We start from the raw sequence: 26,256 nt of genomic DNA, 5'->3' as shown, positions 1-26,256 counted from the left end.
AGATGCCCATGGCGGCACGTGACTTGCAGTTCCGAGCTTGGCCACTACGCCCAAACCGCCGCACAGCCCAGAGCTGAACTGTTCCTGGGGCTTCAACAACAGACTGAAGTGAAAGTGAACGTGTGACAGGATAATTTCAACGGCGCCACATTGTCTGTTCCCACACCAAATGGTTTCTGGACACAGAGGACGGGACGGAGGAGGTAAATATTGACATTCAAACCGGTAAGTCCGCGGCCACACTGACTGTCCGTCTCCGTTAATTTCATTTTCAATGACAGCTGTCAGTTGTCCGGACAGGATGACGTGTCCGTCAGATTTCCATCCGTTTTGATAGACATAAAGTTCAACCCAGTATAACCAACCCTAACCGTCCGTTTAGCCAATCAGTCATTCCTATGTTTAGGGAAAAAAATAGCGGCGATCACAGTCAACGGCACGACCAAAACAAAGATAAAACAGCCAAAACAAAGATAAAACGGAGAAAGCCTGGTGTAACGTTGGGATGTCTGGAGGCAGTTTCTTATTTAATTTATAGCCTAGCCTACTGTTTGCTTTTTCTCCTCATAACTTTATGAGCAAAGCTGTATTTCTGCCTCTCCCACCTTGATGTTCCAAAACAGCCCAACGGACAGATTATATCGTCAATAATTCTGTCCGTTTCCCAACGGATCAGTGTGGCTGCAGCCTAAATTTCTGTTTATCAGATTAATTAAACTCTGCTGAGAGAAAATCACAAGTGAAAACTATAAATTGGTGTTAAAGTGGTTTGATTATTTCAGAGGGAATAATGAGCAAAGGCAGAGAAGCAGCTGCAGGTCAACTATGTGTCAAAGTTAGGAACATCTAAAACAAGTCCAGATGCTGCAGGCCCACGGCGCATGCGTTGAATTCCACTAGCTGCGGGCACACTGATCCTTCCTGATCAGTGTGGCCGTAAAAAAACGTAAAAGCTTACTTCAACACTTGTTTCCAACATGGTCCTTGATGGAGAACAAAAAGAGGAAAAAACAGAACACACATTATTACAATAACAATACAGTTAGGTATTTAGCACATATTTATTTCCCTACACCTAAACTTAACTTACTTTCTAATTTAATGTAAAATTCAGGAAGTCTTTCCATTGGCACTTTCCATTAATAACTCATTAATAACCTGTAAACCTGCACAAAAGCCATGAAAAATCCCTTAATTACTGATGTCTCCACAAACCAACCCATCCCTTATAAACCCATGATACTAACCATACTTTTTTAAAGCTATGTTATTAGTAATGGATTGTACAACATTTACAGGCTATTGCACATAAATTCACATGAAAAAAGGTTTTGGCATCCACCATCTCAGAACTTGCTGTATCAGAAAACACAAACTGATGTAAGAAGTGTTCTTCAAGCAGTTTTTGGAGAGAGTGTTTATTGGTTGCATAGACATTAGCTAAAAGAGATAGCTCACAATTTTTGAACCCAGGTGTCCTGAGCTACTCTCCACTATTGCAGTTAGGGCCATGCCTGCCTCAGGCCCATCTGCTCCGAGTTAAACTGGCAGACTCCACAGCTAGCCTTTGGCTTTTTAGCCACATTAACATTGGTACAGCAGGGGCCAAGAATCATCCTCTGTAAATTATTCAGAAACTCTAAGCATAAACCAAACATAAATAAAAGCTCATCTATATGTTTATTTGGCTGCATTACTACTTTATAATATTTTTAATAATTTCTATGTGTAATTACTGCCAAGTACACTAATGTTTTGTGTATGTATGTAATATATTATCTCTTTATTATAACATCAGATCACATCAGATCAGATCACATCAGCTCAGACTGTTTTGGGGAAATGGGCTCGCAGCAGCAGAGAGCAGGATACAGACAGGAACATAAGTCTTCAATACAACACATCATTACAACAACTGAACATAATAGGCTAATGTTGAAAATAACTGAAACAAATAGCACAAATAAAAAACTACAAGCAGCGTCTTCAATGACAGATTGAAAGTTTAGTTTATAAAATGCAACAGTATTTGCTTCCCAAGAAACCACTTTAATTTTATTGAAATGTAAAATTAACCCTATATAATGTATACAAACTATTAGTAGACTTTTTAATAGGTGTTTGAAAAATTTGGACTCTCAGCTCAGTTCTCCGCTCCTTTGGAAATTCCCTCACTGCAGATGAATGATGGCACATAAAATCATATTTGCCAGTTCCATAAGGAAATAAAATGCAGCCCAGCTAGTTCGCACCAGTCTCTCTCTGGTCACATGCAGAGTTTATTATGGTTGCCATGCAGATAAACACTGAGTTACATAATGATGTCAGGAAATAAATATCCAGGCTGCTGAAGCTCCGGATCTACTGTCCACACTCAGGATGGGGGTTCAGGGCTTGTGCAGATTAATCGAGGCCAACAGCCAGATCTACCACGATGTCCACTTCAGGGACAGCCGGCTGGTGATTGACGGCTTCAACCTGTGTTACCTGATGTATTTCCGTTCTGGTCTGGACCAGAATCACGGCGGGGAGTATGCTGCATTTGAGGACCTGATTGGAAAGTTTGTCAAAGCCCTGAAGGACTGCCGGATCGAGGCGTATGTGGTGCTGGACGGAGGGACGGACTACACCGCTAAGAAACTGGACACCTTGAAGGAAAGTGCTAAAGACCAGATCCGGAGAGCCCATGCCGCGGCACTAGGTGGGCGGGAAGGAGGACATCATGCCTCCACTGGCCAAGAAGGTGTTCAAACAGACGCTGGCCCGGCTGGAGGTCCCGGTGGCCCAGTGCTTTGGAGAGGCCGACCGAGAGATCGCCGCCCTGGCCAGCGAGTGGAAGTGTCCGGTGCTTTCCAATGACAGCGACTTCTACATCTTTGACCTCCCGGCCGGACTGCTGCCCACCACCCATTTCCAGTGGGAGGCGGGGGGGCGGAACGGCTCCTGGAGGGAGAGCTTCATCCGCTGTAAGAGCTACACCACCTCCAGCTTCTGCACCTTGTTCACCATCCAGCCCCAAGTCCTGCCGGTCTTCGCCGCACTGGCTGGGAACGACTACGTGAAGCTGCGGGAGGTGAGGCTGACCTCCTGCTGGGCGCGCTCCACCCGAGGTGGCAGCGGGTCGGTGGGCCGCCTTGAGGAGCTGCTCAGCTGGCTGAGGGGCTTCCAGCAACCCCAAGAGGCCGTGGAGGCGGCGCTGAGGCTGATGGGGGACCTGAGCAGGCAGAGAGAGGCGGAGGTGCTGCAGGGCTTGTCTCTGGGCACGGAGGAGTACCAGCTCCCTCCCAGCTCCCTGAGCAGTTTTTTCACAGACGGGACAGCGCCCCACCTCCTCCCAGTGGGGTTGGGTCTGGTCCCAGACTGGGCCCGGCTGCCTTTCACCCAGGGCCGGCTGGCCGAAGACATGCTGCTGCTGAAGAGGATAGGCCTCGGCCCCAAGGTGGACCATGGCAGTCTGCCCAGCGCCTACCTGACCTCCCGGCTGCTGCGCCAGGTGATGTACGGGCTGCTGCTGGGCAGCGGGCGGACGATCTGGGTGGAGGAGTCCGACAGAGAGGGCCTCCTGCTGGGGAGCTGCATGGTCCGTCCCGCTCTGCGGGGGGTCGCTCAGCAGCTGAAACTGGACTCACTGGATAAGGTAGGCTAGCTAACGTTTTCACATCCAGAATATACACTTTATATATATATAGCCTATATTGTTGTAATAAGTAACAGTAGACATCCAGAATATAGGCTAATAATAAAAATACATCTAGTCAAGTCAAGTCAAGTTTATTTATATAGCCCTTTGTCACAAGCATGTCTCAGAGGACTTTACAGAGAGTGTCTCTAGCTAGGTCTAACTAAACACAATCAATGGTGAACAAAGTTATGTAAGACAAACATAGAATCTGTCATTATTTCAGTGGTGTTCCAGAAAGGAAAAACTATTAGGCCTGGATTTCATATCATGACGTGGACTTTGTGTCCAACTCCATTGTTAAAAAAACAAAAAAAGCAAAAGAAATAGTTTGCATATTTGATATATTAAATTATTCTACAATACTTTAATTTTACTGAAATGTAACTGTTACTGAGTTTTCTTGATCCAAAGTAAAATATCTGATTGTGCAACCACATTACATATGTTTTTTTACACTGGTTAATATCTTTTGATTTCTCTACATATAGAAATAGGTCTTTGAAACCATAAAGTGAGTAATTTATTATTGCACCACATGACATTTTCTGGGTGGAAAGAAATCAGGAATCTTGTTTAAAAACAAATATGAATACAAAGAAGACGTTGTAGACTTGAAATTGCATTTTAAATCCATTTTAGTCCAAATTTTTGCCCTCTTTTGAAAGCCTTATTGTCATTGACCCATTTACATGGGATACCACAGTGGATACCACAATGTATAAAGATTTGTATCAGCCTAAAGGTGGTAAACTCTATTCCTGTAAATAAAACAGTAATTGTGATAGGAGGCTTTTATATACAGAACATAAAAAAAATGCATCTGACATTTGGTGGTGGCTTTTATCCAAAGTGCCTTACAGTGTTACAGTGTTAGAGTGCATTTTCAGTGGGAATTGAACCAATAGCCCAGATAACAACAAAACAACAACAATATTAATTTCATAATATTTTTAAATACAAAAGAAGTTAGCTGAATCCATGTGAAATGAATGATCTATTGATATAATCTATTAAATCCACTTAAGAGAAGATTCATATGAAGAGGAGAGGTTCAAAAAGTTTATTTTCTGTGGAGTGAATTATGCTCTATATTTAGAGCCAAAATTTCCTAAATTGTTGAAGCGCATTTATTTGTGGATTTTTGAGACTTGTTTCTCATGTGTTCCTGAAATCCATGTGACATTGAAGAGATGTCTCAACCACGAAAGCCCAACAATTTCCACTTGTTGTGGAAAAAATGCATTGTGCTGTTTGGTAGCTTTTTGCCAGCGGACATTAGCGGACATTAGAGGAACCGCTGCCGCCACTGCCCTCACCCGTGGTTTTGGATGCTTGCACCACCCCCAGCACCTCGCCACTGAGGAGCTTTCTAAGCATCCCAGTGACCTCTGCCAAGGAGATGGGCTCTCACCCTCCCAAATTTTCCAGCTCTGCCACCTGTCCGGAGGATGTGTCTATCAGATTTAGGAGCTCCTTAAAGTGCTCCTTCCAATTTCTGACAATATCCCCAGTTGAGGTCAGTATTTCTCTGCCCTGCTGAGAACAGCCTGGGTGATGTCCTGCCTTTCCACTCTACAGTTTTCCAGAACCTCTTTGATGCTGTACGAAAGTCCTCCATAGACTATCCAAACTCCTCTAACAACCAGGCTTTTGTTTCTAGTCCAGAGTCGCCTGTGCCAACCAGGCCCAGAAGCTCTCCTTCAGCCTGATAGCCTCCCTCACCGCCGGTGTCCACCAGCGGGCTCTTGCGCTGCAGCCATGACAGGCATTGCCTTCCAGCTGCTTCCATGACAGAGGTGTTGAAAAGGGTCCATCTGACTCCATGTCCCCAACCTCCATCCAGATACAGGAAAAGTTCGCTCGGAGGGAGATCATTCTGGACAGAGTCCTCTACCAGCCGTTACAAGCAAACCCTCACTACACGTTTGGATCTACTGGGCCTGTCCGGCAGCTCAAACCCCCCCCCATTCCGCCCGGTCACACCTCTCTGGGTATCGCAGTCATTGCCAACATAAGTGTTGTGTTGCCACTAGTACTATATAGTCAGGAGGTAGAGCCTTCTCCAGCTCCCCACTCACCTTCTCTAAGAAGGCTTACGCACAAGTAACAGTCAGAGTTTATCAAGGTACAGCAGGATGTCTGATATTAGGTGATATTAGGATGGCATCTCTGCTGTTTGCAGATGATGCCGTCTTTCTGACTTTATTGGACTTTGAACTGGAGTGGTTTTCAGCTGAGTGTGATGTGATCGGGATGACGATCACCACCTTCAGGCCTGAGGCCATGGTCCTCTCTTGGAAAAAGGTGGCATGCCCCATCCAGGTGAGAGGGAGCAGCTGCTCTAATTATCTTGAGGTCTTATTCACCAGGGTAAGAAGGATTATGAGAGTGTCCGCCGGTTAGGTGCGTCAGTTACATTGCATTATGTCATTTAGCAGACGCTTTTGTCCAAAGCGACTTACAATAGTACATTTTGTCAACAGTATTGAAACCAACTGTGCATCACAGTCTTCATCAGCTAAGACTTGTAATAGGAATAAGTAGCATTCATTTAATTCTTTTTTTTTGAAGTTTAAATAGGGTAAGAAGATAGATTAGTTCAAGAAGGGTCCAGGTATAACCTGAAGAGATGTGTCTTTAGGCTCCGCCGAAAGATGGGCAGTGATTCGGCCGTTCTGACAGAAGGGTGACCTGCAAGGGTGGAGGAGGAGAGGGAGTAAGGCGAGGTTTGAAACCTTCCCTTGTAAGGAACGGTCGAATTTTGTGGATGTTGTAGACGGAGAACCTGGGGGTTGTCGCTGCAATGTAGGCAGAGCAGGACAGCTGGTTGTCCAGGATCACCCCGAGAGGGAAACAAAGTAGTGTTGTCAATGGAGATGGAGAGGTCTGTGAGAGGGCAATCTTTCCCTGGGAGAAAGAGTAGCTCCGCCTTTTCAAGATTGAGCTTGAGGTAGAGCACAGACATCCAAGCACTGATGTCTTTGAGACACGCAGAGATGCGTCCATCAGTTTCTGTTTCTGAGGGGGAGAAGGAGAGGTAGAGTTGAGTGTCGTCGGCATAGCAGTGATAGGAGAAGCCATGAGAGGAGATCACATGGCCAAGGGATTTAGTATAGAGAGAGAATAGCAAGGGCCCCAGGACTGAGCCCTGAGGGACACCGGTGTTAAGAGTGCAGGGTCTGGACAGAGATCCCCTCCATGAGACCTGGTATGAGCGGTTAGACAGATAGGATGCGAACCAGTAGTGTGCAGATCCAGTGATTCCCAGTTCAGATAGGATGGAGAGAAGGATTTGGTGGTCAACTGTATCAAAAGCAGCAGACAAGTCAAGGAGGACAAGGACAGAGGAGAGGGATGAAGCCCTGGCAGTGTGCAGGGCCTCTGTGACAGCAAGGAGTGCAGTCTCAGTGGAGTGAGAAGCCTTGAAACCAGATTGAAGAGGGTCCAGGAGGTCATTCTGGGAGAGATAGAGAGAAAGTTGGTTGGAAACTGCTTGCTCAAGGGTTTTGGATAGAAATGAGAGAAGAGATACAGGTCTGTAGTTCTGGATAGCAGCAGGGTCAAGGGAGGGTTTCTTAAGAAGAGGCTTGACTCTGGCAGTCTTAAAAGCAGCTGGAACAAGGCCTGAGGACAGAGAGGAATTGATAAGGGTAGTGAGGAAGGGAGTGATGTCGGTGGAGATGGTTTGGAGAAGAGTGGAAGGGAGAGGATCAAGGGAGCAGGTGGTGGCTCGGTTAGACCTGACAAGTGTGAGTTGCAGTAATGTCGGTTGCTGTAATGCAGGTGTTGTATTGGACTGTGGTGGTGAAGAGAAAAAAAAGTTGAGCCACAAAGCAAAGGTCTCGATTTACCTTATCAAGCTTCGTTCTGACCCTCACCTTTTGGTCACAATCTTTGGGTAGTGACCAAAAGAATGCAATCATGGATCACGGATACAAGTGGCTGAGATGAGATTCCTCTGCACGGTAGCTGGCTTCACTCTGCGTGACAGGCTGAGGAGTTCAGCGATTCAAGAGGACCTCATTATCGAGCCACTGCTCCTTCATACTGGAAGGAACCACTTGAGGTTCGGGCACCTGGTCTCCCCTTGGAGGTGCAATTCTGAAAATATGTTGTTACTTAAAAAATCTCAAATTATCTTTTAAATTTGGTAACTTTAGTGAAAATCTGTCAAAGTTTTTTTCTGTTGTACCAATGTATTTGTTTGTCAATTATCCAAAAAGTTTGCGTTATTTATTTTTTAGTTTTACTTTAAATTGTTTATTTGACAGGACAATCCACCCAAATACATTAGATATAACTACAAATAGCAGATATAAAGGCTCATTTTTGTCTGTAGTTTCTGGGCTGGACTCCTAGGCTACATGTTCCAACAGATCATCCAAAATAGTTAATCTATTAAAAAATACACATACACACACTAAACGATCGAGTAAGATTGTCCTGTCCTGTCCTGTCCCTCCAGGCTGCCCACTCATTGTGTCTCCAGGTGTTTCTGGAGGCTCTGGGGGTGAAGCCAACCCATCTGAACGGGCTGCGGCCTCACCTGCGCCTCCCGGTGGCTGTTACCCGCTACTGGATGTGGGAGGCCAGCCCTCCTCCAGACCACAGCCTGCTGCAGGCGCTGTTGCTGGGACTGGTGACCGGAGAAACATATAGAGCGAGCACTGGGAGCAGTGGTAGGAGACACACACACACACACACTGCAGGACATACTTTCACATAAAATGCATTTTGATATACAATTTTTCCTAATACAACATCTGAATAAACTGTGTTGTGTGTGTTGCAGCTCTGCAGTCTGAGAAGACCGCCTGCAGCCAGAAGCCGGATCTGGGCGTGGCTCACGCCTACAACCAATGGCAGGCCTGCATGAAGGACAGCATTCACCTGAACCAGCTGCTGGGCTGCCCGCTACCTGAACCCCACATCGCATGGTGAGACTCCACTGCCAATGGCTATGCTCTCTACATTAAATACTAGGCTACAATTACTAGTAGTATATAAAGAAATATAGTGTCTGGGTGAAACTGTCAACCGATGGCTCATATTCACATGTTAGCAGCCTGGATTGAAATCTTGCAGTCATTACATTTATACTTAGAGGGAACATTGGTCCTGATGCTGCCTGAAGTTTCTGGTTTTTAAGTTGATATGGCTTCCAAATACATTTCTGGTGATTTCTGCTTAATCTTTGCTCTCCATTCAAGAGTAAATAAACCCCAAACCCAAATCTGTGTTGATTTGCTGGCTGGGAAACACAAAAACTACAAGATCAAATTTGGACTCAGTCTATGGAGTGCCACACCTCGACACCTAGTTGATGCCACTAATGGCTGATGTGATGTCTCTCACCTTCTGATGTTCATCAGGTTGCACCAGGGACTGTTGGTCCACCAGCTGGTGGACAGGCTGAGGAGAGCGACGAAACCCGCCTTCCTCCTGAACAGGAACTCCACCAGCATACAACTGTACCGAGCCCTGCTGGCCGCCGTGCTCGATTCTCAGGAAACCACGGCCTCGTCAGTGGTGGGGAAGAGAAAAAAACCTCTGTAGCAGCCGCAGCCTCTAGATGATCTGACCACCAGCCTTTTGGCCAGTCAAACCTTTCTTGGTCCAAATCAGTAATGTCTATTTTAGAACTGAAAGAGATTTTTGTTATTATACGAAGCAAGTACATCAAATACAAAAAAAGAGTTCAGGCTTTTTAAAACCTTATGAAATGTTTTAGCTTGGAGACCAAATAGTGTAGTGACTGATCTAATCTAGACTGAAAAAAGAATACTGACAAGAATAATTCAAATTGTTTTTCATTTTGCTGAATATTCGAATTGTGAAGAATTGCCATAAAATTTCCACTTTATTCTACACTATTTAATTCCAATACACTACAGTCCCTTACAGGTTAGAAATTGCATTAATCAGTATTGTGATTTTGGTATTTTTAGGAATTAATTGCACCGCCTCTAGTTCCGTTACGACTGCTATACTTTAAATTAGCATGTCTGCTGCTGAGCAGCATTGATTCCCACAGCAGTCCTGTGTACTGACAAAGTGTCCTTGAGCAAGACACTGACTACCAACTCCTTCATGGTCTGTTTCCTCTGTTCGATTTTTGTTGGTAGGAAAACCTGCTGTACCAGTATCTGGTCATTTGTCTTGAATGGTTTGGGACGCAGTTGGATTTGTTTATATTCTATTTATAGCAACATTTTAACTTCCTTTTTAAGGAAAAATATTTAATTTAACATTTTTGTTTTTGTTTTTCACTGTCTGTAAATGATCCTTTGTTTGTACTTAAGCAGCTTAAAGGCAATGTTCAATCTGTTGTCATATGGTGTGAAATTATATTTTTGATGGAAATGTTGAGGTTCTATCAATGTTTTTCCGAGTTAATGCGCTGTTTTGTTCGATGGACGCTTGTAATGACAGGGTACTGACATTACCGCCATTCCTTTTGTCTGTGGATTTCTAGAAGATATCGAAGGTAAGGAGTCACCATTTTGTGTCTGTTTTGTGTCCACTCCTGTTACAGAAGAAGGAATTGTTACCTCCGCCAAGGAGGTTATGTTTTCGGTGCCGTTTGTGTGTTTGTCTGTTTGTTTGTCTGTTAGCAGGATTACAGAAAAACTACTGGCCCGATTTTCATGAAACTTCGTGGAAGGGTGTAGCATGGACCAAGGAAGAACCCATTAAATTTTGGAGCGGATCCGGATCCGACTCATGAACAAGTAATAATAGCACAAACCTTGGCAGAGGTCTGTGCTCTCCGAGTGTCCTTCTAGTTGTTGCTGTAACACTGGGATCGATAAATGGTGTAGAGATAGAATCTCACTTTAAACTGATGTATTGTATGACAAGATTGATTGAAAATTTCACCCTAAACAATGTAATGAATGTGAGTAACAACACTTCCCCGGCCCATGTACAGGCCGGTGCTTTAAAATGCGAGATGTTGATTGGTTAACATATTCAGTAATGGCAGAGCTGTTATTTACAAGCCATTTCATGTTGCTATTGGTTAGCTAGAAGGCTATCTAGTCAAGACAGCTGCATTATGTTAGCTCAGGAGGACTGCGAGTCCAAGCCAAGTCTTTTGGGGGCGAGAGAGGGAACAAGACTGTGGGACCTTCAATTATTATGAAGGCATAAACTTAGTTTGGGTAATGCCTCTTTAAATAAAAAAAAAAGCAGGCTCTTTTTTTTTTTTTTTTTTTTAAGATTTATAAAAATTTTAATATACATTTTATTCTCATCCAGTACTGACTTCCGTTGTGCAGCACACACACACACAAACCATAAATAAAAAAGAAAATAAAGAGAGTGAGTCAGCGGTGTGACTGGCGCTCGGCCCTGACAGCATCAGACAGAGCAGCAGCCGACTCAAACAGAAGGGAAACTGGACAGGAAAAGAACTTCTTCTACCGGCCACAGCGGCTGGTCAGTTAGAAAACCCAGCAGCCATTCTCTCTGTTTTACCAGCCCAATGTGATTTTTAGAAGATTTAGATTTGCCGCTCTACAGATCAGCAGGATTTCACAAAGCGATGCGGTTTGTCAGGTTAGCTCTGCACGTTCTGCTCTGACAAACTCATGACAAAGATGAGAAAAGTGGAATGGGTATGGTAATCAGGGCAAGAAACCAACTTTTCGTTTACTGGCTGTGGTGGGTGGTGCGTCCCAGAATTCACCAGCCAACTAGATTTAGGCTCAAGTCCTGTCGTATTTACTGTTCCAGGGTTAGATGACTGCTGCTTCTTTCACTTTTGGCCATTTTATATTTATGTTTATGTTTAGTTTTAACGGCTTTACCGGTCCAGAAAGGCTTGAAACAGAGAGGGAGTAAGAGGGAGAGAAAACAAAGCAGGAAGGGCAGGGAGAAACATTTATTATTTTTATTTGATTATATTTATTATCTCAACAGCATTATCCTCATTATCCTATACTGATATTGCATCTGTTGAACTGGCTTTGGAGCTGCCTATAGTATATGCTCTGATAGCTGTCATATAAATTAATAATAATAGACAAGACATTCTTATAAATTCTAAGTTATGCTTTCATTTTCTCACAGAGACAAATTAATTTATTCATACGCAGATAAACCCGAACCCGCTGCCCTCCTCAGGAATGTCAGAGCGGAGGTGGCCCAACCTGTTGAGAGTCAGCAGATGCTGTTTTCACAAGACTTGGAAATGGATGATGTGCACATGAAACTTAGACACACACACACACATTTTTGGGGGTTAATTTAACATCCGTACATCATGCAACATAGCAGACTGAATAAAATGAAGTTGGTCTGTGATCCCTATTTGCCTCGGCCCGCCCAAGGTTTCTTCTCTTTTTCCCCCCCAAGATGTACCAAGGTTTTTTTCCTGGGAGTTTTCCCTGTGCAATGAAGGTCTAAGGCAGGTGGAGCCGGTAGGTTAGGCTATGTAGAATAGTTTTTCGCTATGTTTTCCTATATAATTTTGTTCACCACTGATTTTTGATAAGTTAGATCTAGTTAGGCTCATTCTCTGTAAAGTCCTCTGCTTGTCATATACAAATAAACAACTTCCACTCCTTTGGAAATTCCCTCTCACTGCTGATGAATTAGATATACCTAGGTAACATAGCCTATAGTTACCTAGGGACATAACATGCAGCCCAGTTGCATCAGTCTGTCTGTGGTCGCCGAGGAGATAAACACTGAGTTTCATAATGATGTCAGGAAAGTGAAACTTAAGGAAATCAGACTGTACTCTGGTATAAATAACGAGGCTGCTGAAGCTCCGGGTCTGCCGTCCACACTCATGATGGGGGTTCAGGGCTTGTACAGCTTGATCAATGCCAGCCAGATCTACCAGGATGTCTGCTTCAGGGACAGCCGGCTGGTGATTGACGGCTGCAACCTGTGCTACTTGCTGTATTACGACTCCGGTCTGGACCAGAATCACGGCGGGGAATACGCTGCGTTTGAGGACCTGATCGGAAAGTTCGTCAAAGCCCTGAAAGACTGCCGGATCGAGCCGTACGTGGTGCTGGACGGAGGGACGGACATTACCGGTAAGAAACTGGACACCCTGAAGAAAAAAGCTGAACAGCAGATCCAGAAAGCCCACGCCGCGGCGGAGGAGGGCGGGAAGGAGAACATCATGCCTCCGCTGGCCAAGAAGGTGTTCAAACAGACGCTGGCCCAGCTGGAGGTCCCGGTGGCCCAGTGCTTTGGGGAGGCCGACCGAGAGATCGCCGCCCTGGCCAGCGAGTGGAAGTGTCCGGTGCTTTCCAATGACAGCGACTTCTACATCTTTGACCTCCCGGCGGGATTGCTGCCCACCCCCCATTTCCAGTGGGAGGCGGTGGAGCGGAGCGGGTCCCGGAGGGAGAGCTTCATCCGCTGTAAGAGCTACACCACCTCCAGCTTCTGCACCTTGTTCAACATCCAGCCCCAAGTCCTGCCGGTCTTCGCCGCGCTGGCCGGGAACGACTACGTGAAGCTGCAGGAGCTGACCTCCCGCTGGGCACGCTCCGCCCAGGCCGGCAGCAGGTCGGTGGGCCGCCTGAAGGAGCTGCTCCGCTGGCTGAAGAGCTTCCAGCAGCCCCGGGAGGCCGTGGAGGCGGCACTGAGGCTGATGGGAAACCTGAGCAGGCAGAGAGAGGAGGAGGTGCTGCAGGGCTTGTCTCTGGGCACGGAGGAGTACCAGCTCCCTGCCAGCGACCTGAAGCAGTTCTTCACCGACGGGACAGCGCCCCCCCTCCTCCCAGAGGCGGTGGGTCTGGTCCCAGACTGGGCCCGGCTGCCTCTCACCCAGGGCCGGCTGACCGACGACATCCTGGACGTGCTGCTGCTGAAGAGGATAGGCCTCGGCCCCATGGTGGACCACGGCAGTCTGCCCAGCGCCCACCTGACCTCCCGGCCGCTCCGCCAGGTGATGTACGGGCTGCTGCTGGGCGGCGGGCCGAGCGTGCGGGTGGAGGAGTCCGACAGAGAGGACCTCGGGCTGAGCAGCTGCATGGTCCGTCCCGCCCTGCGGGGGGTCGCTGAGCAGCTCAAACTGGACTCACTGGATAAGGTAGCTAACACTTTCACATCCAGAATATAGACTTTATTAACAATTAGCCTACACAGCATTCAGACATAGATTTACAATTTAAAAATTAGAAAGGTAAATGACGAATAGCCTATATTAAAAATAGATAAATAAAATGAATAAGAATAAAGACAGCACTAAGCCACATTAACTATAGCCTACATTTTGAAATACTTTGTTGTAATAAGTAACGGTAGACATCCAGAATATAGACTAATAATAAAAATACTTCTGCCATTAGGCTACTTCAGTGCGATCCAGCAAGCAAAACCTATTAGGCCTAGATTTCATATAATGACTGGACTTTTTGTATCCAACTCCATTGTTTAAAAAAAAAAGCACCAGAAATAAGCCTAGTGTTTATGGAATTATTCTACAATATCTGCATTCTATTCTACAGACTATTATTCTACAATAATAGTGTTTTTGTTCCAAATTAAAAATAAAATCAGATAGTGCAACCACAGTAGTTACATTTAAATGTATCAATTCTGTTTCCATCTACAAAATTTACCCTAATCCCACAATTTTTTTTACCTCTTACATTGTTTTGTTTTTTTACACTTGGTTAGGCTTTTTAATCAAAACACCTTAACAATAAAAATGCACCTGACATTTGGTGGAGGCTTTTATCCAAAGTGCCTTACAGTGTCATGAGTGCATTTTCAGTGTGAATTGAACCAATAGCCCAGATATAACAACAAAACATCAACAGCAACAATAATAATTTTAGAACATTTCAAAACAAAAAGAAAAATAGGTGAAAATTATGATCTATTGATATAATCTATTAAATCTGATGATGTGATGGAGAGAAGATGAAGATGAAGAGGAGAGGTTCAAGAAGTTTATTTTCTGTGGAGTGAATTGTGCTTCAAGATCCAGAAATATATAAGATAGGATTAATACAAATAAAACTAAGAACCACAAATATTTTTGACTATCCCATTGGTACCTCAGAAAAAAAGCCCAACAGGTTTTCACCAAACTTACCAAACTTAAATGCCATTTTATATTTTTAGAGCCAAAATGTCCTAACTTTTTGAATCTACATTTTTGAATCAAATTATATTTTTGACTTGGCTCACATTTATTTGTGGATTTTTGAGACTTGTTTCTCTTGTGTTCCTGAAATCTATGCGACACTGAAGAGACGTTACAACCATAACAGCCCAACAATTTCCCCGTCTTGTGGAAAAAATGTATTGACTTAATAATAATATATAACAAGCAAATAGTTAACATGTTGTCCCCCACCAGTGATGTAGTTCCACCCTTGGGCTAGTCAGTGATTGCTGAGTGAACTTGAAATATGAGTGAAATTGTATAAGCATTTTCATATGGGACAATGAAAGGACAGATATATATATATATATATGACCATATATTTCTGTTGCCTACTCTCCTCAGAATTAGACTTACAAGTTATATCTTGAAATGCAGTAACTGTAGGCTAATTGTCCTGTTTTTACTCAATACAGTACAAAATATAAGAACTACAATACGCAATAAATACAATCCATACATCACACAATGTACACTACAATACAATGTATAATACAATATACAACATAACATACAACACCAGGAGTGTGAGTGTTATGAATAATATAAATGCTAAATCAGAGCCGGACGGCCCTATACGCTCACTACGCAAGTTGCGTAGGGCCCCGCAAATTACGCAAGGGCCCCGCCTCCCCCTCGTGTCCAAGCGTGTGTTAGTGTTTACAATTTAGATGAGAGGATGAAGCGGAACTATCCGTCTGGTCACGAAAATAGTAAAAAAAAAAAAACACCACCTGAGTGAATTGCAGGAACAGCAAACAGGTAAACTTGTGTTCTCTCCTCTCCAAGTTTGATGTCGGCAAATAACAGAAACGTTAAGTTGATGTGCTGCTTTCAGTGCATCTCTCTAGTCTGTCTGTCTTGCTAACTAGCTGCAGTGCATCTCTTGGTCTGTCTGTGTCTTGCTTGCAGCCACTTCCAGGGCTGTTCTGTGACTTTGTGCCTGACAAAAGTGAAACTGAAATACAACTATTTATTCCATATGATAAACGCCAACGGGCAACGGTGTTTATAGACGGCTGCTCAGAAAAGATAACCGCATCGTGCATGAACATGCGTCCATATGCACGTGCACAAAATGAAACTCGCGCTTTCCAGCAGCAGCCTCTGTGGGGACCAGTCCAGTCCAGTCCAGACAGTATGGGCGTGATTGCACTCTTCATAGGCACACATAATTTTAAAACACGACAATAATTATCTAGTCTCTCAGTCAAGGTTTAGTTACAACTCTGGACTAATGCAAGATGGAAAGCAATGGATTGACATTGACTATTGCTGGGAAATATGGATGCACATTTCTCATTAAATAATAACCATCAAGTATTCAGCCAAGCCATAGTATAAATAGTATTTTATATTTGAAAATGTATAAAAGGAAATCTGGGGGAGCCAGTTTTAATGGGCCTGATGCAGCTGATAAAATTAATAATAGTAGGCTATTGTTATCTATAATTTACAGGTGCTATGCTTAATTGTTGGATTGTAGTGGGAGCACTGGGGTGTCAGGTGTGACTGTGTGGCAATGGCAAATGGTTTACATGGCTCACGGGTCAGGTAGGAGGGCCTGTAAGGTTGGCCGATTGGTTGAGGCACAAAAGAGATGGTTCGGTTCATTCAGTCCAGCAGCCAGTTGCACCAGCTGAACGTAAGCTCCATCGTAAGTTAGGGTGTAAAGTCTACACTAACTGTTACGTTGAAACTAGTTAGTTTGACACTAAAGTTGTGTCTTTGTTTAGTTGCACCATGAGACTTAAGGTACATCTTAACTAGTAGAGCGTAAACGGACCACTAACCAAAACATTGTCGCAGACAGTGACGTAGAACATGTTAATATAGAACCTCCTTGATAGAACCTCCTTGGGCCGCACCTAGAGCTAAAATCAACGACTATCATCTAACCGTGGCTACGCGACAGCAACAGAAAAAGATTAGAAACCTTGGAAATTTGCAAACCTCTACAAACACATCAACAAATAGGTACGTTATCGAGTATAAAGTAGGCTGTAAGGATTCATGTTAGTTTGCCTCCTATACCAGTCTAGCCTAGATAGTAGCCTACAACTAGGTTAGAATTAATCAAGTAGCGGTTTAACCGTTATTTTCAACGGAGCAAAAGTTAGGCATTTCCCCCTCAGTAACCATTATTGATCGCTAAAGAAAGTTGTAGATTTGTTATTCGTCAGTTCAGTGATCTAAACTCATGTCCAAGATATAAGTCAGTGGTTCCTCCTGCCCCCCCGCAGTGTTGTCGCTCTCCATACCACCTGAATGTCTGGAGCATCTCTCCTTAGCAAGTGAAATGGAGCAATATTCACATCGGGAATGTAGCTTGTTACATCATCTGGGAGACTGAAATGTTCGGATTATTGAAATATGCATGACAGACACGTGGTAACTTTATGAAATCGCTGTATAAAGTACGTATTCTGCATAGATGAATACAAATAATCACCCCAAGTGTCTATAATACTCTATAATACTGGCTAACACCCAAGTCTGAACGCACCACCGGGGAAGCCTATAACATGTTGCCTAATTTAGGCTCCGATGCTGTGTGCGTATCTCTGCTCGGGGAAAACGAAAGCACGAGTATAAATCAAAATCATCATACGGTTCAAAATGATGTAATCCGTCACGGAGGACGCGTTGCCGACATAAACCGCCCTGGATTTGTCCCTCCTGCTCCTCTAGCAAGTTAAAAATGTCTTGTCAAATTGATGCGCCGTGCCAACTGTTATTTTACGGAGGACTGTACACCTAGTAGGAGGTAGGTGGAAGTTTTAAGTTGTAACTTAAGTCTACGTTGTAACTATTTCAGTTGGTGCAACCGTTAAAATTTTAGTAATGCGTAAACTCGGACTTAGTGAGACTTTACGTTCAAACTAGCCTACGTTTGAACTTAAGTTCAGCTGGTGCAACTGGCTGCAGGTGTTTTATTTACAGCAGTGCGGTCCCATGCAGCTTATTTACAGTGCAGACAAATTTGGCCAAAATGCAGAAAAAAGGAAAAACACAACTTGCAAAAATAAACAAGAAGAAAAATATACAAGGCAAAAAATAAATATACTTAGAAGCAAACTGCACTATAAGGCAATGCCCCTTTAGATAAGGGCCCTCCGCAGCTGACAGTGTCCTGACCTGCCTCAGCAAGGTCTGCTATGCTCTCTCCAAGGAGCTCCAGCCTCCACCTTTATATAGCAGCTGGCTCCTACTAAGAGACATCAATTATTAACTGATAATCAATTATCTCCTAGCCATATTCCCCTGGTTCAAATTTTCACACCATATTATAAACAATAATAATAAGGGTCATTAGACATTTCCAATAACAATTGATCAACTCCAAAAGCATTAAAATAACATTTCAAGAAACACCATTAAACACCCCTGCCACTTTACCACACTTGGTCCGATCCCCCGGAAACCCCCCTCTACAAAAGGAAGTGGAACGCTCTGTCTCGGGTTTTCCGGGTCTAAAAGAGAGGATCGTCCAGTGCAGCACAGCAAACAGGTGGCAAACAATTAATTTGTGAAAAGTACATAAATAAATACTCATTTAATTACAAAGACTATATGTCTCTTGTCTTTTCATTTTTACATTGCAATGTTTTATGTAAATGAGTTACACTACAACTGGGTCACTATGTATTAACGCTATATTGGTGACCTCCGACATCACAAACAGAGAGGGAGAGCGAGAGAGAGAGAGAGAGCAAACGCAACGATTTCACAGCAACACAGACACCTCTATGCCGGCAAGATGTAGTTAGAAGTGGCTATGCAGCGTTGTGTGTGTGTTTGCACCTTACTTTCTATAGGGCACGGGATATCCCCGTGACAGGGCCCCTTAGCAGAATTTTGCTTAGGGCCCCAGGGAGGTCAGGACCGGCTCTGTGCTAAATGATAAGTGATATATGGTATTGCACAGTAGGTAAGTGGTAATATGATATAAGTAGTCAACACTGAGGCACAGTGGTAGTGCAGTGATGATGCAATAACAGAACAACAGTCCAACAACTGGACAATAACTACAGTGTCTTGTGGTTAGAGGTTTGACTCTCACTTCAACACATCAACCCAGTCTGATGCCTCCAAGTGTGTAGCGTGTGTAGACTGTTATGTTACCATGATAACTTTAACTGTGTTGCTTTACCACTGAGTCCCCATTCATTGTCCCCCACATTGTATGATAACTTTAACTGTATGACCTGCTTTACCACTGAGTCCCCATTCATTGTCAATGCCACCCCCTAGCGGCACAAAGTCAACGTTACAGTGTGACTAACAAACTAACTAACGGACGGAGACTGATCCATAGTCCCCCCTTTGGTGGGGGACAATAATTTTAGGGGTTGTGGCCCCATTGACTTCATGGAGTTGGGCAGTTTGGAGTCTTTTTGGAGCCGTCCTCTAGTGGACGTTAGTGGAACTGCCGCTGCCACCACTTCAGCATAGCAATAAAAACTCACCCGTGGTTTTGGCTGCTTGCTCAGCCCCGACACCTCACCACTGAGGAGCTTTCTGCCAAGGAGATGGGCTCTGACTCTCTCGAATCCTCCAGCCCTGCCTCCTGTTCAGAGGATGAGTCTGTCAGGTTTAGGAGTTCCTCAAAGTGCTCCTTCCACCTTCTGACAATATCCCCAGTTGAGGTCAGCGTTCTCCCACCCTGCTGAGAACATCCTGGCTGATGTCCTGCCTTCCCCTCCTGAGTCACCGACGGTTTTCCAGAACCTCTTTGAGGGCGTCTGAAAGTCCTCCTCCCGCACCCGGGATTTTGCTTCTGCAACTACCACAGCTGCAGCCTTTCTGGCCTGCTGGTTCCTCTCTGCTGAGTCCGGAGTCGCCCGTGCCAACCAGGCCCAGAAGGCCTCCTGCTTCAGCTTGACAGCCTCCCTCACTGCTGGTGTCCACCTGTGGGCTCTTGGGTTGCCGCCATGACAGCAGAGGTCTTCACGGGTCTACCCGGACCCTAGGATCCGAGGCCCGACCCGGGACCCGTACGGGTTCGGGTCCACGTTTTATTATGGTCAATCGTGTCCGGGTCGGGTCCCATTCTATTGCCGCGGGTCCCGGGTCTGTTTGTCATTATGTTTAATACCTGAGTAGATCCGAGAAGACCCGTGATCTGCGCTGTGTGTTGGGTGATGATCAGGCTGACCTAGGATCAGATTACAAGAGCGAAACTAAGGTGAAAAAAACGTTGAGCGGCACCAGCGAGTTGGAGCGGAGGAAAGGCGCAAGATGGAAACCTTCTTCACTGAGGTGAAAAATAAGCTAAAAACTATTGTTTTAATCATCCATTTAACATGCAATTTAATTTCCTTGTCACTCAGCCTGTTGTAGCTACGTAGGCAAGTAGCTGCTAGATTCCATTATGGAGTCTCACTGTCATCTACTGGACAAACTGTAGAACTTGGCAAGTTGGAAACTTGGCTGTTATTTTGATCTCTTTTTATTAGGCTTTCATATGTTGTGTCCGACATGATAAACGTTTTTAGCAGTAGAACGGCATTTAGCAATTTTAATTACTGGGTTTGTCGGGTCCATAAAATGGACGGGTCTCGGGTCTCTCTCCTCTCGGACATGCACCGGGTCGGGTCTGTAATATCTCGGGCAAAAACGGGTCGGTATATATATATTTTTTAAAAATGATCGGGTCCAATCGGATCTCGGAACGAATTTCCCGGGTCCATTAGGGTTCGGGTCCATCATTTTGGACCCGTGAAGACCTCTACATGACAGACACTGGCCACAGCTCCTTCCAGCTGCTTCCACGACAGAGGTGTTGAACAGGGTCCATCTGACTCCAGGTCCCCAACCTCCACCTGGATACAGGTAACATTTGCTTGGAGCTGAGAGTTGAAATCATTCCTGACAGAGTCCTCTACCAGGTGTTCCAAGCAAACCCTCACTATGTTTGGGTCTACCAGGTCTGTCTGGCAGCCTCCGTCGCCATCTGAACTAACTCACCATGAGATGGTGATCAACTGACAGCTCAGCCCCTCACTGCGGGTGTCCACAACATTTGGCCTCAGGTCTCATGAAACAACTACAAAGTCCATCATTGACCTTTGGCCCAAGGTGCTCTGGTACCATGTACACTTACAAGCCTCCTTGTGTTTGAACATGGTGTTTGTTATGGACAATCCATGGCTAGCACAGAAGTCCAACATCAACACACAACTCAGGTTCAGATCAGGAAAGCCATTACTCCCAGTGACACCTTTCCAGGTATCGCAGTCATTGCCAACATGAGTGTTGAAGTCTCTAGTACTTTAGAGTCAGGAGGTAGAGCCTTCTCCAGCTCCCCACTCACCTTCTCTAAGAAGGCTGAGCACTGCTGAACTGCTGTCAGGCTCGTACGCACAAACAGAATGTATCAGAGTGTATCAAGGTGCAGCAGGATATCTAGGTGCAGCCGAGGTCAGGGGAGTGTCCAATTTGGTGATATTATGGTGACGGCTGTTCACAGATGATGTCGTCCTTCTGACTTAATTGGACTTTGAACTGGAGCGGTTTGCAGCTCAGTGCTTCAGACTTCAGACTTGAGGCCACCTCCAAGTCTGAGGCCATGGTCCTCTCCTGGAAAAGGGTGGCATGCCCCATCCAGGTGAGAGGGAGCAGCTGCTCCAACTGGAGGAGTTCAACTTTCTCTTATTCACCAGTGAGGGTAAGAAGGATCATGACAGTGACCGCCCGTTAGGTGCATCAGCTGCAGTAATGCAGGTGTTGTATTGAACTGTGGTGGTGAAGAGAAAGCTGAGCCACAAAGCAAAGGTCTCGATTTACCTTATCAAGCTTCGTTCTGACCTTTTTATCACAAGCATGACCCTGACCCAGATAAGCGGCTAGAAACTGGATGGATGGATCATTTTCTTGTGTAGGTGAACCAATTCACAAAATCGACAAATAAATGCAAGCCACGTCATAAATGCCATGCCATGCCATGTCAATAACGGATGCCAGGACAACTAGTCTGTCCCTTGTGCGTTGACTAATGGGGATCCATAATAAACAATAAACAATGTTTAGATTAACAAATGCAGATTCAACAATTTATGACATTCTTGGCTCTGAAAATATGTTGTGACTAAAAAATCTGAAAATATCTTTTAAAGGCATACTAAGCAGGATTTTCCCCCTTGAAATAGCATAAACTCATCCAAACATTATCCTACTCAATCTTACTACTATAATTGGCGGCCTGTCCGTCCGTCCGTCCGGAGTTGCAAGGCACCCTCCCAAAATTTGCCAAAACACTGTTCAGGGGTCTGGCATAAGTTTGGTCGCACCAAAAAAAAATTGTTGCAGATTCTAACCTGGGCACTGACTATACTGTACCATAGTTCTATGGATGGATGGAGGGAGGGAGAGGGAGCTCTAGAATTGCCACAGTTATCCAAGTAACGTTAGAGTGATCAAAGGAACCATAACTGACCGAGCATCTGGGCCCTGCTGTGGACTCAGGCCAATGGCTACCGGGGGCGGCGGAGCGAGGCTTAGTGATAGGGGAGGCCGACGTGCCGCTTGGTTTTCCCCCAAAAAACGGCCATGGTGAGCCCAGGGGTGGCTGGGTAGAGGGTAAGAGAAACAACGTGTTTGCCGGGAAAGCCGGCTGCAGCTATACGGGTGGGAGGCGTCCAGCACCAGGGAGGGTGAGGGACACCGTAACGGGCTCCGCGGTAGGACAACTGGGGCAGACGAGGCTCGGTCTCACTACTGGCAGGTCAGCGACGGAGGAATGTGGAGGACGCCCTCCACGAATGCCCTCCGCGCCATAGAGGCAAACCCACAAGGCAGAGGAACCGTCCACCCGAACACCAGCGCTAGGCCGGAAGGATCAGGGGGAAGAGGTCAGGGGTGAGTTAGGGGGAAAAGTTAGTGCTAGTCATTACTTATGGTCCATTGGTAGTCTGTAACAGCGTCTGTGTCTGCAGAGAGCCTGCTGCCTTCTGCCTGGATTTGCGTGTTTCTGAATGTTCGGGACGTTTCTGGGCGTCGACCTTTTGGCAGCAGGTGTGTCCTGCAACCAAAGCGCTGCTGAATCATTTTATATCTAAAAGCCTTGCTGGCTATGGTAGCGGTCCTGAAATCTAAAACAGAGCAACTGGTCAGAGCTAGTGTGTATCGTGAGCTGGCAGCTAGCTATCCTTAGCGTAGCTTTGTTGTTTAGAACAGCTGATAGCTAAGCTAACTTGCACCTACCTTTCTAATAGAAAACAGACCAACTCTGCATCGCTCTTCATCCCCATCCTCATCCTCTCCTTCAATACTCTCCAACGGGTGAAAGCCAACTCTAGATTCACTCTCATTTTGGTATGAGCCTTATCTGCTTTGCGTTTTGCCTTGCTGTACATTTTTACTGGTTTATACCAATCTGGCAACCACAGGGAGGAGGGGTTTGAAGGTTGTGTTTACAAGCCACATCAAAAGCAAAATCCTACTCAGTATGCCTTTAAGTTTGGTAACTTTAGGGAAAACCTGTCAAAGTTTTTTCTGTTCTGCCAAAGTATTTGTTTGTTGATGGCTCCCCCCCCTCCCTCCTGTCCTGTTCCTCCAGGCTGCACACTCGCTGTGTCACCGGGTGTTTCTGGAGGCTGTGGGGGTGAAGCCGACCCGTCTGAGCGGGCTGCCGCCTCACCTGCGCCTCCCGGTGGCCGTTACCTGCTACTGGGTGCGGGAGGCCAGTCCTCCTCCAGACTGCAGCCTGCTGCAGGCGCTGATGCTGGGACTGGTGACCGGAGAAACACAGAGAGAGAGAGTTGGGAACAGGGGTAGGACACACACACACACACACACACACACACACACACACACACACACACACACACACACTGCACACTTACACATAAAATTCATTTTAACATGCTTTCACACTTTCCAAAACATTTTGAATACGCACAATTCCCCAGAAATGTTCCAGGTTTGGAAAACACAATTTTCAAATTCTTTCTTTCACCTTACAGTATATACCTGTACATGCACACGCACCATTGATATTATATCCACTGACATTTCTGTGTGACACAAGCTAGCAATTTTTCCTAACATGAGTGAACTGTCTGTGTTGTGTGTTGCAGCTCTGCAGTCTGAGAAGACACATTGCAGCCAGAAGCCGGATCTGGGCGTGGTTCACGCTTACAACCAATGGCAGGCCTGCATGAAGGACAGCATTCACCTGAACCAGCTGCTGGGCTGCCCGCTACCTGAGCCCCACATCGCAAGGTGAGACACAACCAACCGCTATGCTCTGTATAATAAATACTGTACTACAATTACTAATAGACGTATTATAGTGTTAAGGTGAAATTATCAACTGATCACGTTCACAAAGCATGTCAGCCGCCTGGACTGAAAACCTGTAGTCACATTTAGCTGATAGTTCACCAAACTATCAGCTTAGGACCAATCAGGACCAATGTTCCCTGCATTGGTACATTGGTGATTTCTTTTTGATGTGGCCTCCAAATATTTTTCTGGTGATTTCTGCTTAATCTTTGCTCTCCATTCATATATAACTAGCTATATATAAATAACTAAAACCCAAACTCAAATCTGTGTTGATTTGCTGTCTGGGAAACCGGACCAAAAACTACAAGATCAAATTTGGACTCAGTCTATGGAGTGCCACACCTCAACATGCTACTGGCTGATGTGATGTGATGTCTCTCACCTTCTGATGTTCACCAGGTTGTACCAGGGACCGTTGGTCCACCAGCTGGTCCCCAGGCTGAGGACAGGGACGACCCCCGAGCTTCTCCTGAACAGCGACCCCACCAGCATACAGCTGTACCGAGACCTGCTGGCCGCCGTGCTCGAGTCTCAGGAAACCACGGCCTTGTCAGCGGCGGGAAGAGAGGAAAACTTCTGCAGCCTCTAGATGATCTGACCGCCAGACTTTTAGCCAGTCAAACTTTTCTTGGTCCAAATCAGTAATGTCTATTTTAGAACTGAAAGAGATTTTTCTTATTAAGTACATCATATCAGATTTCAGCCTTTTTAAAAGTTTATGAAATGATGAACAGTTTTAGCTTGGAGACCAATTAATGTAGTGACCAAATAGTAACTGCTGTACCACTATCTGGTGGGATATAGTTGGATTTGTTTCTATTCTGTGTATAGCTGCACTTAAACCTTTTATTTATAAGAAAAATGAATAATGATTTTTAATCATTATTTAACAATTTTGTTTTTATAGTTTTCACTGTCTGTAAATGGTCCTATATTTATACTTAAGCAGCTTAAAGGCAATGTTCCATCTGTTGTCATATGGTGTGAAATTATATTTTTGATGGAGATGTTCTAATAAAAGCAACTTTTGGGTGCAATGGCCACCGGTCATACCGAGGCTCCTCAACAAAGACAGTTAGTGCGCCGTTTTGTTCGATGGACGCTTGCAATGACAGGATACTGACATTACTGCCACCATTTTGTGTCTGTTTTGTGTCCACTCCTGTTAAAAAAGAAGGGATTTTTGTTGCTGTAACACTGGGATCGATAAATGGTGTAGAGATAGAATCCCACTTAAACGAGAAATTCCGAGCTTTCCAATGACAGTAAACGCACCATAAAATGGAACGATCCATGTCCGCCATTTCCGGGGAAAAGTAGCAGTCAGACTTCACATTTTACAGTCATACTGACAAAAATCTGTGTTCTTGCCAAAATATTTCACCAAGGCTTATGTTATTTTCGCCAAAAACGGCTGATTTTAGTTACTGAGGTTTCTACTGTAAGTCTGCACCCACCGGGGAATCATAGCGATCGTCAGAGGGGATTCCCCAGCAATTTCAGTCCAGACAGACTGAATCCCTATGGTGGGAACTCTGGCTCTTCGTCGCCATCTGGTGGCTGTATCGAAGCACTGACACCAATGAGCCTTATACCATTGTCTTCCTCTGACTCAGACGAAACTGAGGATACCTCACACAGCACTGAGGACCCTTGCATTCTCCATTAATCTGCCTATATAACATGGAGCTCTTCAGTCATATATGAATATTGATAATAATCATTGTGTTTATTACTATTTTAATGTTTTTGGGAGATGTATTCTTATTTGTAACTTGGCTATATGGAAATAAATAGTGTTTTGAAGTAAAACTCCCAGTAACAGTTAACATGTATACAGTAAACATGGCCAAAACATGGAGACCGCCTGAGTATATTTTTTATAAATGGTATCATAAATGTTGTATTTTAGTGTATTTTCATCAAATTTACAGTTACAGTTGTAGTCAGACTATAGGAGAAGACATTCAGTTGCATTATTATCCATGGGATCTTGGTTATAATTGTGATATTGCCTTAAAATTTAGAATTATATACTAGGCAAGGATGAAAATCTTATTTTTTCCTTTATTGCATCTCCATTTACTCTGGAATGGTAATAGATATAGGTTTACTTACAATGGATTCATATTCCTTAGCTTCT

General features: G+C 44.8%; 1 protein-coding gene and 1 pseudogene across 1 annotated transcript; both read left to right on the top strand.

Moving 5' to 3' along the window:
• Positions 1-2,379: 2,379 nt before the first annotated feature.
• Positions 2,380-9,238, top strand: LOC139656746 (single-strand DNA endonuclease ASTE1-like; annotated as a pseudogene).
• A 3,234-nt stretch (positions 9,239-12,472) lies between these two features.
• LOC139657715 (single-strand DNA endonuclease ASTE1-like) lies at positions 12,473-25,863 on the top strand. Its single transcript, XM_071535689.1, has 4 exons — positions 12,473-13,739; positions 23,383-23,596; positions 23,903-24,047; positions 24,513-25,863. Exons 1-4 carry the CDS (start codon positions 12,480-12,482, stop codon positions 24,700-24,702), a joined length of 1,809 nt encoding a protein of 602 aa, XP_071391790.1. The 5' UTR covers positions 12,473-12,479; the 3' UTR covers positions 24,703-25,863.
• Positions 25,864-26,256: the final 393 nt, after the last annotated feature.

The sequence above is a fragment of the Centroberyx affinis genome, unplaced genomic scaffold, assembly GCF_046629955.1.
Source record: "Centroberyx affinis isolate AG114_WGS23_722 - 3 ecotype Tasmania unplaced genomic scaffold, CSIRO-AGI_Caff_v1 ptg000012l_1, whole genome shotgun sequence".
Lineage (NCBI taxonomy): Eukaryota > Metazoa > Chordata > Actinopteri > Beryciformes > Berycidae > Centroberyx > Centroberyx affinis.
Note: the sequence above shows the minus strand (reverse complement) of the source record. Positions and strands in the feature narration are given on the sequence as shown.